Genomic DNA, 17,884 nt, shown 5'->3' with positions numbered 1-17,884 from the left:
CTTTGAAAGTCACGTCACTGTCCTCCACAAATTGCTTTTCCCAGGTGAGCAGGCTGTGCAGACTGAGGTGCCGGTCCGCTCTCGCACGAACTTGAAGTCAGTTTTGCATCTCAGAGCTTTTGGTCAAGTCAGTGGAGTATTCTGTGGAGGTATCTCTCTGAGTTGTTCTCTCCTCCTCTCCTCAGTCCTGAGCTGGTTCTGACTGGTCTCTCCGAAGTCCCTGCAGGGCCCTGGCTCTCAGTTAGTACCCCTGTGGCCGCTGTACCTCTTCCTGTTGTCCCTATGGAGGTGTGTCGGCGTGTCTCTGGACTGCTGTGTGCTCCTCCGGCCTCAGACACACTCTCCTCCCCGGGATCCTTCCCCTGGCTGCTTGGCGAGCTCTCTCCGATCCTGAACATAAATGTTGTTGAAAACAATATGGATGCCACATAATATTTAAAAAAGTCACGATGATGAATGATCTGAATGTATATGAAATCAGAATCACACCAGCAGTTTTGCTACCTGAGGTGATTGAAGGCTCGTAGCCAGTGTGAGCCCAACACCTCTCTCCCGTTGGCCCTTAGTCCTCTCCGGTGACTCCGGGTCCTCAGTCCATTCAAAGCCTGAGCCAGTTCAGCCTCATCTCCGTGACCCCAGACCAGCTGGGCCCTCTGCTCCGCATCTTGATCCCCCGCTGACCTGAATAGTCTCTGTAGCTGCCACAGATTCACGTCGCTGAAAATGTTCGCAGAGCCAGCCTTCCTACTCCTCCTCTCAGCCAGCCGCCACAGCGAGGAGGGGCCCGCTCCTAATCATTGTCTTTAACAGCAAATACACACGTTTTATGTCACTCTCACACGGAGCCATCTAAAAATACATATTACAGGGAGGAACTGAGACAGAGCTCCAGTATTTATCCCACTATGACTACGTCCTCCTCAGTGAACTCATAGAAGGGAACCTCCAGCTTTAGAGGAGCAGGTCCCTTTCTTATCCTTCCTGAAGCATCGTAGTGGGAGCCATGGCACGGACAGTAGTAGCCTCCGAAGTCTCCGGCGTTGGCGATGGGCACACAACCCAGATGGGTGCACACACCGAGGACGATGATCCAGCGGGGGTTAATCACTCTATCCTTGTCATGCTGTGTGTGCTTGTGTGTGCAATCATAATTCCACATGTTTGAAACCCTTTTCCCCTGTAGGCAGTGCTGTCGGAGGCCTTCTGGGCTGCTGGCTGACCAGTGGACAGTTCAAACCGCTGCCTCAGATCATAATGGAGCTCAGTCCTCAGCAGCAGCAGAAGCTTGATGGTATCTTCTGGCCGTGCTGGGAGTCATTCAGTGGACAGATTTGGCTCAGCTAACTGCTCTAGTGATGGGCAACGCCACCCTGAAGCAGCAGCTGACGGCGACCCTTCTCGGGTACATCTCCAAGGATCTCCAGGCGCAGGTGCACTACGTGGATTTGTGTCTGTGGAAGAACTGGGATACTCTGACTCAGGGGCCCACATGCTCAGAAGGTCTTTTGAAAAGAATGTGAACTGTTTGTATGACGCTGGAGAGACTCTTTATCAAATATGAAATCACATGTTGTAAATTTGCACAGACGCCATCACAGTCTTGGTTACAGGTTACTGTGAAAACAGCTGAATACCTGGATTCATTTATTATTGGAAGTACACTCATCAGATGAAGGAATTATTTATTCATCAATGGCACTGTTAATCATATAAGAGACAAAGTGGTTCTGTTTGTGATTACGGTTTTATACAAAATGTATAAATACATTTGACACACCACATGAACCATCACACAGGGGAGGAACGATGGAGCTTTCATCCTATCTTTATCCAAGAGCGTGTTCTTTCAATTTGAGAGCATCGCTCATTGAGTCCACGCTCAGATTTGGTACTGTCTTTAGCTTGATCCACTAATTGAGTTTTTATTTTCTAGTTCGTGTTGGTTTTCTAGAGGGGGCCGGGGACACGCTCACCTGGAAGAAAATGTTGTACATTTTAAAGTTAAATGCAGCAGTCTGGTGCACTCTGAGACCAACATAGAACATGAACATAATTCATGCTGAAAGTAACGCAGTTTAAACTGACAAATGCAGGAAGGACAGCTGGCAAGAAATCACTATCTGTCATTCTGAAAATGAACCGATTTATAATATCACTGCTTCATCTATAACGCGATAGATCTGACTATAATAACACGTGTATTCACGTTAATGTTTTACTTTGATGTATTCTTATTCTTTCAGCCGAGACCCCAGCGATGTGAAACTGACTTTTGGGCAAATCAATCAAAATATATATAAATATAATTCTAAGCAGTAAGGAAGTTTCCTTCCATCACTTAAAATCACCCACACCAAACATTAAAGTAGGCGGAGACTGTAAGACACGACTCAAGAAGCCGACACACGTCAGTGAATGTGTGATGAGAGAATATTTACACATTTATTTTCTATTTACTCCCAAGTCTGTTTGGCACCACTAAGGCTACAGCTGAAAGAATAAGGCTAAAATATTGTCATACACGCCATGAAAACACATCTGCAACACATTAATTTACCATAATACACACATGTACTTATAGTCAGATCTATCGTGCTCTAAATGAAGCAGCGATGTCATAAATCTGTTAATTTACTAATTCACACAGTCTGAGATTTATTGCCAGCTGTCTTTTTTTGCATTTGTCAGTTTAAACTGTGATTATGTAATATTCATCAACGGTGCACGTACCGAGCTCTGATTGGTCAGTGTGTATTTGAAGAAAATGAATTAAATCACACGTTGCTGAGGGAGCAGAGGGGCAGAAAACGGTCTGAAGGCAATTCATTGGTGATATTTTGTCTTCAATAAATAAATGTTGGAAAACAATCACTTGAGTCGTCTCGTTCCACGACCCACAACTGTTACATATGTACCAGATGGAAGGTCACTGAAGATACGAGTAATGATATACTATTTTATTAGTTTAAGGGGATTTTGTTACCCACCAAGTTGCAGCGGAACCGGATGTTCCTCGTAGAACCTGTCTGAATGGACTTTTATCTGTTCACCTTTTCTTCTGGATGGTTCTCCTCTGACTCATCTCCCGAGTCAAAACCACACCCATTAATGCATTGCTTGGTGAAATCCAGGCAACTGCCATTACATGTGAGGAGAACTGAGTCAGCACTATCACACTGGATTAGAATTCAGGGTGCACTTAACGGAAACACAGCATCGACTGTCCTGTACAATGGTTGGGAGTACTCGACATTCTCTGGTAAAAGCTTTGGATGGGACATCTTGGCAGGAAATTTGGAATAATGACAATAAGGGTAGAAATTACAACACAATTCAGACATCAGTCAGAGTGAGAAGTGATGGAAGTAAAAGTAGAAAAGAAGATGTTACTTTCAGATTCAGGTTAGGACATACAGGACTCAATGACACATTATACACATCATGAAAAAGACAGAGTGGGATAAATGTGAGATATGCAACTGTAAAGAAACTGTAGAACATGTGCTGATAGAGTGGAGGAAGTTCAGGGTGGAAAGAGAAAGACTGAAGAACAGAGTGGTAGATACAGGAAGGGAGTGGAGCATCAAAGGACTGTTAGAGACAGGGGACAAACAAGTTCAGCTTAAAAGGGCTTTATTTAATATTTTGAATGGAACGGGTTAAAAGGCCAGAATATGACTGCAATATGAAGTTTATTTCTAATTGTTTCATTATATTTATAAATGACATTATTATTGTGTTTAAATGATAACTGTCATGAAGTCATGATGTTACACACTCCGGTCCAGTAGGTGGCGCCTTAAACATTGGTTTGTAGTCCGCCATTAAAGTGAAAGAAGAAGAATGAGAAGAAGACGAAGAAGGAGGAGAGGAAGAAGAAGAGGACGAGGACTAATCTCGTGGTAGCCTATAAAGCTATTGAAGTTAGCTTAGCATGCTACCTGGAAACAGACGGACGGGGACGGAAGTGACCAACACAGCGCTAGTCAGAGTTTAATGAGAGTAAACGGTGTTTTTAACGGAGTTCGTCTGGAGGAAAACTTTCTGTGGTTTAGTGAAAATGTCTAAAGTAGAAATGTTGAGATCTTTAATCAACCAGCGACTAACTGCGGCTGATGAAGAGATATTTGGTCTGTTTGAAAGAACGATAGCAGAGTACGAGGAGGAACTCTCTCGTTCAAAAGAGGCGAATAAGCGACAACGGGAACTTCTGGACGCTGTTCTCAACCCGGAAATCCGGATACAAAGAGCACGTAGGTTCACTTTATTTAACACTGTTCATGCTCCGGCTGATAACTTGTAATGTAGTTTGGAGTGAGACTCTGTTGCAATTCGTCGTTTTCTTCTTCTCCTGATTGAATACCTGCAAACGTGTCGCTTTTCGGCGAAATAAGCAGTTTTGACTCAAAATATATCATCCACATGAGTGTAACGTTAGATCCGTAGTTTTTATTTGTTTGGGGGGGGGGTGGTCAACTGGCCAGCCAGCGTTTCTCAGATTTGAGTGAGACAAGGAGAACATGTGATGTCGTGATCTTCGCAATAAAACATATTTGATGCGACACGTGTCGAGTCCTGGCCAATCAGCGTTAAGATGTCTACACCGTCTTCATTTCCCTCCGTTAACGTTTAAGTTCCGTTACCGTTCAGACTTGTTGGGTTAAGTTAACGTCCACTGCATGCGGAACTTTGTCAACGGCTAACGCTCATCATTATCAAGATTTAGGAGGAAAAAGCGTAACGTGATGAAACATGAATCACCCTCCGTGTTCCGGTTCAGTCCACGCGGTCACTCGTTAACGTTAAACCGGAACAACGGCGGTTCTGGTTTTTTTTGTTTAACTCAAAGTAGAATGAGGCGATTTCGTGGTGATAATAACTTGAAACATGAGGCCCAGATACTGATGAGATGAAGAGGATGTTGTGTGTGTAGCGCAGCTTGACGCAGGGCTGAGATGTGAGTGGAGCTGGGCCTGGATAAAGGTGGAGGTCTAAACAGACGTGAAGAGAGAGCAGTACAGCTTCCCGCTGTCAGTGTTTTAAATGCATTGATAAGGCAGGGTATGCTAACTGCAGCCTCTGCTCCAATGAGACGAAGTACAGCAACAAGGGCTCACGTGCCCTCTCATCACACTGTTCACTGTAATGACCACAGCCAGTGTACTTCCGGTCCCAACTGTCCCACGTGCAGTTGCTCCCAAAGGCCCTGAAGTAATGAGAGAGAGCGTTAAGGAGCCTGAACCTTCATGATTTCAATCATCGAACCGGATTGAATGCATATTAATTGTAAATAGAAGATAGGCCACAATTCTAACGGCTTTACAGTAACAGTGGAAGTTAATATTAAGCCATACAGTAACGGGGTTAAATGAAAACGAATCACTTCATTTTGTATAGGCGATGTTCTCGCTACTGTAGAAATATGCGTGCTGTATTTACAGGCATTAAATGTATACATATTGTGAGGAATTTAAGTTTTAAAGCGCTCCTAGTGATGGATATAATGTGTTACAATATGATTACTTGTAGAAGGTTTAAATTAAAGGGAGAGTTACTGAATTTGTTGAGCACTGTGAGAGAAACCAGAGAATTTATGACACCGCCATGAAGTCAGAGAGAGGGGTATGTTGCTGAAGAGTTTCTGAGCACAGCCTTCAAGAAGGGGGGTGAATTGGTGAAGGAAGTGGCCGACTGAAGTCCAACGGGTTCAGCCAATCGCTGAGCTGATCTATGGGCTAAGGAATGTGTAATATGAGACATTTCAGAGACTTTGGAGGGACAAAGAAACTGTGAATCCCCGGAGATAACCAGACCTCATCTGGACCATGAGGTGGACACACCAGTCTGTCGTGTGGTGTGGATGGGGCCTCTATTTCATGAAATATTACTGCTGATGGTGTAATTCAGTTTGTAACTGCATTTTATTTTGTTAGTATATTAAATTCCTTTTGATTTAAACTTCAACCTGCTGATTCGGCCCTGCTTAATGATGGAAGAAAGAGAGCAGGGGGGGGGGAGCTGCCTCTTCTCCTCTGCATGCTTCTTCTCCTCTGGAACAATGAGGGGGGCTTTTTCCTTTACCTTTTGTTTGAGACATTTTGAACATAACAGTATTGTGTGTGTGTGTGTGCTCATTTGCAATAGTGTTGCGTGTGTCATAGAGCAAATGTTTGAATCTCCGGTTGAGGTGCTCCCCGTACAAAGAGGGAGCTCTGACACGCAGGTGGTAGCTTAAAACTTATAACTAGTTGTGTTGTGAATCGGTTAGTCGGTGGGATATTGTGTAGCAACCTGCAGGAACAGCACCTTCCCCATCCCTGAGACTCCAGGACTCCCACACACAATGTGGCCCAACCCTGGCTTGTGTGTGGGTGAAGATAATGCGTCCCTGTGCTGGACAAGTTCAAATAAAGTATAAAGATACAGGGCTCACAAAACACTGAGAGGAGAGGTGCGTATACGGAGCCCTGACTTTGTGTCTGTTGCTAGGGCTACTTAATCAATTCTTGTGTTTTGTGAAACCATAGATCTGTTTTTTATGCTTTGATGCTTGACTTAATAAATTGTTAATACTTGTAGATCGTCTACCGTCCCCCCCCCCCCCCCCCCCCACCTCTTTCACCGCTTATGAGTTTGCAGGTATGCTGATTTGTTCTCTCAGCTTCTAGATGACAGGAGATATTTCAACTTAAAGTACAAGTTTGTTCTCTTTGATAACACCACATGGATTTGGCAGCTTAAAATGGTTCATGTGTTCATGGTCACATAAGTTGATTACATTATTGTATTATCTGGTTCTAGTGATACTCTGGAAGTGTATGTCCAGGAGACTATTTGCTCAATTCTAAAATGTCTTTGTAACCCCTCTGTGTGTGTTTACTGTTTTCCTGCAGACGTCCAGCAGCTGTTGTTGGTTAAAGAAGAGGTTCCCTCTGAGCAGCAGGAGTGGAGCTCCAGTCTGGACCAGGAGGACCCAGAGCCCTCACACATTAAAGAAGAACAGGAGGAACTCTGCACCAGTCAGGAAGGAGAGCAGCTTCAAGGTCTGGAGGAGGCTGATGTCAAGTTCTCATTGACTCCTGTGAAGAGTGAAGATGAAGAAGAGGAAGCTCAGTCCTCACAGCTTCATCAAAGACAAACTAAACAGATGGGAACAGAAGCTGATGGAGAAGACTGTGGAGGACCAGAACCAGACAGGAACTTGGATCCAGATAGACATCCAGAACCAGATACTGATGAGAAGACTGGAGAGTCTTCTGACACTGATGAGGGTGGTGATGGGAAGAAGACCAGAGAACCTCAGTCAGGTTTAAACTATGTGAAACCTGATGACGTCCGTGTCAGTGATTCAAGATGTAGCGCTGGTGAAAAACATTTTAGATGCTCCGAGTGTGAGAAAACATTTGGCAAGAGTGGAACTCTGAACAGACACATGAGAACCCACACAGGACAAAAGCCTTTCAGCTGCTCAGTCTGTAAGAAATATTTTAACCAGCGTTCACATTTACAGAAACACATGAGAACCCACAGAGGAGAAAAATCTTTCAGCTGCTCAGTCTGTAAGAAATCTTTTAACCAGCGTTCAAATTTACAGACACACATGAGAACCCACACAGGAGAAAAACCATTCAGCTGCTCAGTCTGTAAGAAATCTTTTAACCAGAGTTCAACTTTACAGACACACATGAGAACCCACACAGGAGAAAAACCTTTCAGCTGCTCAGTCTGTAAGAAATCTTTTAACAGGTGTTCAAATTTACAGAACCACATGAGAACCCACACAGGAGAAAAACCTTTCAGCTGCTCAGTCTGTAAGAAATCTTTTAACCAGCGTTCAAATTTACAGACACACATGAGAACCCACACAGGAGAAAAACCTTTCAGCTGCTCAGTCTGTAAGAAATCTTATCGCGAGAGTTCAACTTTACAGAAACACATGAGAACCCACACAGGAGAAAAGCCTTTCAGCTGCTCAGTCTGTAAGAAATCTTTTAACAGGTGTTCAAATTTACAGAAACACATGAGAACCCACACAGGAGAAAAACCTTTCAGCTGCTCAGTCTGTAAGAAATCTTTTAACCAGCGTTCACATTTACAGAGCCACATGAGAACCCACACAGGAGAAAAACCTTTCAGCTGCTCAGTCTGTAAGAAATCTTTTAACCAGCGTTCAGATTTACAGAGACACAACACAGGAAAGAAACCTTTCAGCTGCTCAGTTTGCTGTAAGAGATTTGTGCGCAACAGAGATCTAAAGGTACACATGAATACCCACACAGGAAACAATCCCCTTTAGCTGTTCTGGTTGCAGTAAAGTTTCCGTTTGGGATAAAAGCTTTCAGCACGAGTCACCTCTGAAGTTACACATGATTAACCGCGGTTGAACTACACTGACTTGAACTACACGATAGCGTAATTACTAGATGTGACCACTGGAGGGCAGCATTTGTTTCTGATGCTGCGTTCACACCGGTCGCGTTGATTTTTTGACGCACTGCACAAAAGCGTCCAACGCGCCGCCGGTCGTGTTCACACCGGTCGCCGCAAAATCTCGTAGCGCCGGAGAGGGGGCGTGGTTTATCGTCCTGGAAGCCTCGATCTGGCCGCCATTGTTTTCCGCCGTCAACCATGACAGGAATAAGGACAATTGCTGCTTTGTACGTGTTGTGGAAGTCCCTCAAACATCGGAATGCCAAACGCCGTCATGTCTGGTTCATAATATTGTTCAGAGGAGCTCCGTGGATTGTATCGAGCTGTATTCACTGTGTCTAGCAAGCCACCGGTCGCTGTTTACTACAGCTGTAGGAACACAAAATAAACTGATTTGGCTGTGATTCAACGGCAATTAACCGACAAAAAGGGACTCCGAAATAACTACATAATGATGCCGATTTGTACTTGTCTTCTCCGACAAAAAGGGACTCCGAAATAACTACGTAATGATACCGATTTGTACTTGTCTTCTCCGACAAAAAGGGACTCCGAAATAACTACGTAATGATACCGATTTGTAGGTTACTGGTCTTCTCAATGGAGCTCTGATGGATCGGTGCTAGGCTATGCTAACATCGTAGCAGCTCCACCAGCACTCAATAACGTCACGTAGACGTAAATACGGCAGCGTCTATTTATTGTTTGTATCGTATGGTTTGCATACACATAGTTTGGTCCGGTCTCTGTTGATATGAGGTATCGTAGCGCTCTGGGTGAACACAGACGGCGACAGGATTTATTTCATGATTCAACAACGGCAGGAAGCCAGTGACGACAGGGGGAGCAACTCAACGCTGATAGGCTATCGCGCCACAGCGTCACGCGATTATGTCGCTGAAGTTGAAAAATTTCAACTCGCGCGTTGGCGATTTTGCGGCGTCCAACGCGTCCACCGCACTGCAATAACGCGTCCAACGCGCCGCGGGATCGCAAAATCGAGGCGCGCCAGTCTCATCGCGTCTGTGCATAGACTTTGTATGTAATCTCGACGCGCGTCAAAAAATCAACGCGACCGGTGTGAACGCAGCATAACGCAACACGACCAGCTGTCACTCAGCAGTCCTCTCTCCTTTTTCGTTTTTTGCAAAGTGTCATTTCTTAGGGCATCTTTGAGTGAGAAGCAGCTGGAAACGGATGGGGAAAAATAAATGTATAAAGCTCTTCTATTCATCATAAACAGCTAATGAGGTGCCCTAGAGCAAGGCACTTAACAGCCAACTGGTCCAGTGGAGCTGCTGAGTGGTTAAAAGTGGCAGACTGTGGTGCAAGCTGCAGGTCCTGGCTGTGAATGTGCGTAACTGGTTTGTAACGATGCAGGACAACAGTGACAATGCGCAACCAAAAACAACAGGCTGATGAATGCATTACTTAAGACTACAGAACGAGATGTTTATTTTTTTTAACTGCATTTAGCCATTTCAGTCAACATATGCTGAGGCATTTTCATTACTTTGTGAAAATATTTTACAGATTTAAAAAGTCAGTGTTGTAACTTCATTAAAAAAACAAGACAAACAATCCAAAGACTCACTTCTTTATTACCACATATTTAAAAATGACACAAACAGTATGAACAAAAATCTTCCAGAAGTCTGATAACATACAGCCTTTTCATAGGAAAAGTAGGTTTTCACACCATGAACATTTTAACACGAGAACATTACTTTTTCAAGTCGACAGCGAGGGTCTATTTGTTATTTTTGGTCTCTTTTAACCGCCAGACACTTCACTTTCAATGTATATAAACCAGTGAGTATCAGAGATTACCTTTACATGTTGAAGCCTTAAGTTAACATCTCTGAATGTGCAGTAAATGGACATGTATTTCTACATCTCATGTCACCTCACATTGCTCCCATTGTACCCGATTATACGGTTGCGTAACATACCACACAGATACAGGGACATACAGTAGCTGGTAGAATGGTTGATAACTTCATCCATAGTGCAGGCATACATATCAGAACATCAGTTCTTTCAGCATAATAGGTCAGAGGAAGATGAGGCCATTTCTAAAGTGACTTTTTGCCTTATTAATCTTATTCACTTTCTGATTTACACCACTGAACTACAATACTTAAAGCAACATTGTGTAGCATTTATAGGAATCTATTGGCAGAAATGGATTATAATACGAATAAGAATGTTTTCTTAAAAGTGTGTAATAATCAACCGAAAATTGAAAAGAATCTCTGTGTTTTTGCTACCTTAAAATGAGCTGTTTTTTAATCTAAATCGGGGGTTGGGTCGTCTTCACAGTGTACGCCATGTTTGTACAGGAGCCCAGAAGGGACAAAGCAAACACTGGCGCTGATAGGGCCATTCACATTTTCACATTGGCCACCGTAGTTTTCCTATTCTCTTAGCACACGGGAGACGTTTCCATTGGTCGCAATCTGCAACCTCACCGCTAGATGTCCCCAAATTCTTCACACCCCACCTTTGAAAGTCACGTCACTGTCCATACTTATCAGTGTGCATGATTAGAGCGAGTGGTGGGATGACGTTATGCAAACACATAAGGCAGTTCATGGGAAGGTAACCACAACATAGAGGTGTGAGATAACAGGAGTCATTGAAAGTTTTGTGCTGCCTCCATTATTCAGGTGGAGATGTGTCTGCAACAAGTAACAGTGCAGTGTCAGCATATCGCCATCGGATCAGTGCCATTACGGCATCATCAGAAACTATTCGACCTGCAATACAATTTCAATTGTAACTGTTGCTTTTCCCAGGTGAGCAGGCTCTGCAGACTGAGGTGCCGGTCCGCTCTCGCACGAACTTGAAGTCAGTTTTGCATCTCAGAGCTTTTGGTCAAGTCAGTGGAGTATTCTGTGGAGGTATCTCTCTGAGTTGTTCTCTCCTCCTCTCCTCAGTCCTGAGCTGGTTCTGACTGGTCTCTCCGAAGTCCCTGCAGGGCCCTGGCTCTCAGTTAGTACCCCTGTGGCCGCTGTACCTCTTCCTGTTGTCCCTATGGAGGTGTGTCGGCGTGTCTCTGGACTGCTGTGTGCTCCTCCGGCCTCAGACACACTCTCCTCCCCGGGATCCTTCCCCTGGCTGCTTGGCGAGCTCTCTCCGATCCTGAACATAAATGTTGTTGAAAACAATATGGATGCCACATAATATTTAAAAAAGTCACGATGATGAATGATCTGAATGTATATGAAATCAGAATCACACCAGCAGTTTTGCTACCTGAGGTGATTGAAGGCTCGTAGCCAGTGTGAGCCCAACACCTCTCTCCCGTTGGCCCTTAGTCCTCTCCGGTGACTCCGGGTCCTCAGTCCTTTCAAAGCCTGAGCCAGTTCAGCCTCATCTCCGTGACCCCAGACCAGCTGGGCCCTCTGCTCCGCATCTTGATCCCCCGCTGACCTGAATAGTCTCTGTAGCTGCCACAGATTCACGTCGCTGAAAATGTTCGCAGAGCCAGCCTTCCTACTCCTCCTCTCAGCCAGCCGCCACAGCGAGGAGGGGCCCGCTCCTAATCATTGTCTTTAACAGCAAATACACACGTTTTATGTCACTCTCACACGGAGCCATCTAAAAATACATATTACAGGGAGGAACTGAGACAGAGCTCCAGTATTTATCCCACTATGACTACGTCCTCCTCAGTGAACTCATAGAAGGGAACCTCCAGCTTTAGAGGAGCAGGTCCCTTTCTTATCCTTCCTGAAGCATCGTAGTGGGAGCCATGGCACGGACAGTAGTAGCCTCCGAAGTCTCCGGCGTTGGCGATGGGCACACAACCCAGATGGGTGCACACACCGAGGACGATGATCCAGCGGGGGTTAATCACTCTATCCTTGTCATGCTGTGTGTGTTTGTGTGTTTGTGTGTCCTCAGCAGCAGCAGAATCTTTATGGTATCTTCTGGCCGTGCTGGGAGTCATTCAGTGGACAGATTTGGCTCAGCTAACTGCTCTAGTGATGGGCAACGCCACCCTGAAGCAGCAGCTGACGGCGACCCTTCTCGGGTACATCTCCAAGGAGCTCCAGGCGCAGGTGCACTACGTGGATTAGTGTCTGTTGAAGAACTGGGATACTCTGACTCAGGGGCCCACATGCTCAGAAGGTCTTTTGAAAAGAATGTGAACTGTTTGTATGACGCTGGAGAGACTCTTTATCAAATATGAAATCACATATTGTAAATTTGCACAGACGCCATCACAGTCTTGGTTACAGGTTACTGTGAAAACAGCTGAATACCTGGATTCATTTATTATTGGAAGTACACTCATCAGATGAAGGAATTATTTATTCATCAATGGCACTGTTAATCATATAAGAGACAAAGTGGTTCTGTTTGTGATAACGGTTTTATACAAAATGTATAAAATACATTTGACACACCACATGAACCATCACACAGGGGAGGAACGATGGAGCTTTCATCCTATCTTTATCCAAGAGCGTGTTCTTTCAATTTGAGAGCATGGCTCATTGAGTCCACGCTCAGATTTGGTACTGTCTTTAGCTTGATCCACTAATTGAGTTTTTATTTTCTAGTTCGTGTTGGTTTTCTAGAGGGGGCCGGGGACACGCTCACCTGGAAGAAAATGTTGTACATTTTAAAGTTAAATGCATCAGTCTGGTGCACTCTGAGACCAACATAGAACATGAACATAATTCATGCTGAAAGTAACGCAGTTTAAACTGACAAATGCAGGAAGGACAGCTGGCAAGAAATCACTAACTGTCATTCTGAAAATGAACCGATTTATAATATCACTGCTTCATCTATAACGCGATAGATCTGACTATAATAACACGTGTATTCACGTTAATGTTTTACTTTGATGTATTCTTATTCTTTCAGCCGAGACCCCAGCGATGTGAAACTGACTTTTGGGCAAATCAATAAAAAAATATATAAATATAATTCTAAGCAGTAAGGAAGTTTCCTTCCATCACTTAAAATCACCCACACCAAACATTAAAGTAGCCGGAGACTGTAAGACACGACTCAAGAAGCCGACACACGTCAGTGAATGTGTGATGAGAGAATATTTACACATTTCTTTTCTATTTACTTGCTGAGGGAGCAGAGGGGCAGAAAACGGTCTGAAGGCAATTCATTGGTGATATTTTGTCTTCAATAAATAAATGTTGGAAAACAATCACTTGAGTCGTCTCGTTCCACGACCCACAACTGTTACATATGTACCAGATGGAAGGTCACTGAAGATACGAGTAATGATATACTATTTTATTAGTTTAAGGGGATTTTGTTACCCACCAAGTTGCAGCGGAACCGGATGTTCCTCGTAGAACCTGTCTGAATGGACTTTTATCTGTTCACCTTTTCTTCTGGATGGTTCTCCTCTGACTCATCTCCCGAGTCAAAACCACACCCATTAATGCATTGCTTGGTGAAATCCAGGCAACTGCCATTACATGTGAGGAGAACTGAGTCAGCACTATCACACTGGATTAGAATTCAGGGTGCACTTAACGGAAACACAGCATCGACTGTCCTGTACAATGGTTGGGAGTACTCGACATTCTCTGGTAAAAGCTTTGGATGGGACATCTTGGCAGGAAATTTGGAATAATGACAATAAGGGTAGAAATTACAACACAATTCAGACATCAGTCAGAGTGAGAAGTGATGGAAGTAAAAGTAGAAAAGAAGATGTTACTTTCAGATTCAGGTTAGGACATACAGGACTCAATGACACATTATACACATCATGAAAAAGACAGAGTGGGATAAATGTGAGATATGCAACTGTAAAGAAACTGTAGAACATGTGCTGATAGAGTGGAGGAAGTTCAGGGTGGAAAGAGAAAGACTGAAGAACAGAGTGGTAGATACAGGAAGGGAGTGGAGCATCAAAGGACTGTTAGAGACAGGGGACAAACAAGTTCAGCTTAAAAGGGCTTTATTTAATATTTTGAATGGAACGGGTTAAAACGCCAGAATATGACTGCAATATGAAGTTTATTTCTAATTGTTTCATTATATTTATAAATAACATTATTATTGTGTTTAAATGATAACTGTCATAAAGGCATGATGTTACACACTCCGGTCCAGTAGGTGGCGCCTTAAACATTGGTTTGTAGTCCGCCATTAAAGTGAAAGAAGAAGAATGAGAAGAAGACGAAGAAGAAGGAGGAGAGGAAGAAGAAGAGGACGAGGACTAATCTCCTGGTAGCCTATAAAGCTATTGAAGTTAGCTTAGCATGCTACCTGGAAACAGACGGACGGGGACGGAAATGACCAACACAGCGCTAGTCAGAGTTTAATGAGAGTAAACGGTGTTTTTAACGGAGTTCGTCTGGAGGAAAACTTTCTGTGGTTTAGTGAAAATGTCTAAAGTAGAAATGTTGAGATCTTTAATCAACCAGCGACTAACTGCGGCTGATGAAGACATATTTGGTCTGTTTGAAAGAACGATAGCAGAGTACGAGGAGGAACTCTCTCGTTCAAAAGAGGCGAATAAGCGACAACGGGAACTTCTGGACGCTGTTCTCAACCCGGAAATCCGGATACAAAGAGCACGTAGGTTCACTTTATTTAACACTGTTCATGCTCCGGCTGATAACTTGTAATGTAGTTTGGAGTGCGACTCTGTTGCAATTCGTCGTTTTCTTCTTCTCCTGATTGAATACCTGCAAACGTGTCGCTTTTCGGCGAAATAAGCAGTTTTGACTCAAAATATATCATCCACGTGAGTGTAACGTTAGATCCGTAGAGTTTTTATTTGGAGGGGGGGTGGTCAACTGGCCAGCCAGCGTTTCTCAGATTTGAGTGAGACAAGGAGAACATGTGATGTCGTGATCTTCGCAATAAAACATATTTGATGCGACACGTGTCGAGTCCTGGCCAATCAGCGTTAAGATGTCTACACCGTCTTCATTTCCCTCCGTTAAAGTTTAAGTTCCGTTACCGTTCAGACTTGTTGGGTTAAGTTAACGTCCACTGCATGCGGAACTTTGTCAACAGCTAACGCTCATCATTATCAAGATTTAGGAGGAAAAAGCGTAACGTGATGAAACATGAATCACCCTCCGTCTTCCGGTTCAGTCCACGCGGTCACTCGTTAACGTTAAACCGGAACAACGGCGGTTCTGGTTGCAGTTTTTTTGTTTAACTCAAAGTAGAATGAGGCGATTTCGTGGTGATAATAACTTGAAACATGAGGCCCAGATACTGATGAGATGATGAGGTCAGAGAGCTTCAGGAAGAGGATGTTGTGTGTGTAGCGCAGCTTGACGCAGGGCTGAGATGTGAGTGGAGCTGGGCCTGGATAAAGGTGGAGGTCTAAACAGACGTGAAGAGAGAGCAGTACAGCTTCCCGCTGTCAGTGTTTTAAATGCATTGATAAGGCAGGGTATGCTAACTGCAGCCTCTGCTCCAATGAGACGAAGTACAGCAACAAGGGCTCACGTGCCCTCTCATCACACTGTTCACTGTAATGACCACAGCCAGTGTACTTCCGGTCCCAACTGTCCCACGTGCAGTTGCTCCCAAAGGCCCTGAAGTAATGAGAGAGAGCGTTAAGGAGCCTGAACCTTCATGATTTCAATCATCGAACCGGATTGAATGCATATTAATTGTAAATAGAAGATAGGCAACAATTCTAACGGCTTTACAGTAACAGTGGAAGTTAATATTAAGCCATACAGTAACAGGGTTAAATGAAAACGAATCACTTAATTTTGTATAGGCGATGGTTCTCGCTACTGTAGAAATATGCTTGCTGTATTTACAGGCATTAAATGTATACATATTGTGAGGAATTTAAGTTTTAAAGCGCTCCTAGCGATGGATATAATGTGTTACAATATGTTTACTTTTAGAAGGTTTAAACTAAAGGGAGAGTTACTGAATTTGTTGAGCACTGTGAGAGAAACCAGAGAATTTATGACACCGCCATAAAGTCAGAGAGAGGGGGATGTTGCTGAAGAGTTTCTGAGCACAGCCTTCAAGAAGGGGGGTGAATTGGTGAAGGAAGTGGCTGACTGAAGTCCGACGGGTTCAGCCAATCACTGAGCTGATCTATGGGCTAAGGAATGTGTAATATGAGACATTTCAGAGACTTTGGAGGGACAAAGAAACTGTGAATCCCCGGAGATAATCAGACCTCATCTGGACCATGAGGTGGACACACCAGTCTGTCGTGTGGTGTGGATGGGGCCTCTATTTCATGAAATATTACTACTGATAGTGTAATTCAGTTTGTAACTGCATTTTCTTTTGTTAGTATATTAAATTCCTTTTGATTTAAACTTCAACCTGCTGATTCGGCCCTGCTTAATGATGGAAGAAAGAGAGCAGGGCGGGGGGGAGCTGCCTCTTCTCCTCTGCATGCTTCTTCTCCTCTGGAACAAGGAGGGGGGCTTTTTCCTTCACCTTTTGTTTGAGACATTTTGAACATAACAGTATTGTGTGTGTGTGTGTGTGCTCATTTGCAATAGTGTTGCGTGTGTCATAGAGCAAAGGTTTGAATCTCCGGGTGAGGCACTCACGCGCTCCCCGTACAAAGAGGGAGCTCTGACACGCAGGTGGTAGCTTAAAACTTATAACTAGTTGTGTTGTGAATCGGTTAGTCGGTGGGATATTGTGTAGCAACCTGCAGGAACAGCACCTTCCCCATCCCTGAGACTCCAGGACTCCCACACACAATGTGGCCCAACCCTGGCTTGTGTGTGGGTGAAGATAATGCGTCCCTGTGCTGCACAAGTTCAAATAAAGTATAAAGATACAGGGCTCACAAAACACTGAGAGGAGAGGTGCATATACGGAGCCCTGACTTTGTGTCTGTTGCTAGGGCTACTTAATCAATTCTTGTGTTTTGTGAAACCATAGATCTGTTTTTTATGCTTTGATGCTTGACTTAATGAATTGTTAATACTTGTAGATCGTCTACCGTCTCCCCCCCCCCCCCCCCCCCCCTCATTCACCGCTTATGAGTTTGCAGGTATGCTGATTTGTTCTCTCAGCTTCTAGATGACAGGAGATATTTCAACTTAAAGTACAAGTTTGTTCTCTTTGATAACACCACATGGATTTGGCAGCTTAAAATGGTTCATGTGTTCATGGTCACATAAGTTGATTACATTATTGTATTATCTGGTTCTAGTGATACTCTGGAAGTGTATGTCCAGGAGACTATTTGCTCAATTCTAAAATGTCTTTGTAACCCCTCTGTGTGTGTTTACTGTTTTCCTGCAGACGTCCAGCAGCTGTTGTTGGTTAAAGAAGAGGTTCCCTCTGAGCAGCAGGAGTGGAGCTCCAGTCTGGACCAGGAGGACCCACAGCCCTCACACATTAAAGAAGAACAGGAGGAACTCTGCACCAATCAGGAAGGAGAGCAGCTTCAAGGTCTGGAGGAGGCTGATGTCAAGTTCTCATTCACGCCTGTGAAGAGTGAAGATGAAGA

General features: G+C 44.1%; 2 protein-coding genes across 2 annotated transcripts; both read right to left on the bottom strand.

Moving 5' to 3' along the window:
* Nucleotides 1-128: 128 nt before the first annotated feature.
* On the bottom strand, nt 129-10,437 carry LOC306785710 (uncharacterized protein; the record flags this gene model as incomplete). The annotated part of the gene is made up of 3 exons (XM_079280166.1): nt 129-390; nt 505-790; nt 10,383-10,437. 3 exons carry the CDS (start codon nt 10,435-10,437, stop codon nt 129-131), a joined length of 603 nt encoding a protein of 200 aa, XP_079136292.1.
* Nucleotides 10,438-11,312: 875 nt separating this feature from the next.
* Nucleotides 11,313-12,033, bottom strand: LOC306785709 (uncharacterized protein; the record flags this gene model as incomplete). Its single annotated transcript, XM_079280165.1, has 3 exons — nt 11,313-11,574; nt 11,689-11,974; nt 12,018-12,033. 3 exons carry the CDS (start codon nt 12,031-12,033, stop codon nt 11,313-11,315), a joined length of 564 nt encoding a protein of 187 aa, XP_079136291.1.
* Between the last annotated feature and the right edge of the window lie 5,851 nt (nt 12,034-17,884).

Source organism: Melanostigma gelatinosum, assembly GCF_949748355.1.
Source record: "Melanostigma gelatinosum genome assembly, chromosome: 12".
Classification (NCBI taxonomy): domain Eukaryota; kingdom Metazoa; phylum Chordata; class Actinopteri; order Perciformes; family Zoarcidae; genus Melanostigma; species Melanostigma gelatinosum.
Note: the sequence above shows the minus strand (reverse complement) of the source record. Positions and strands in the feature narration are given on the sequence as shown.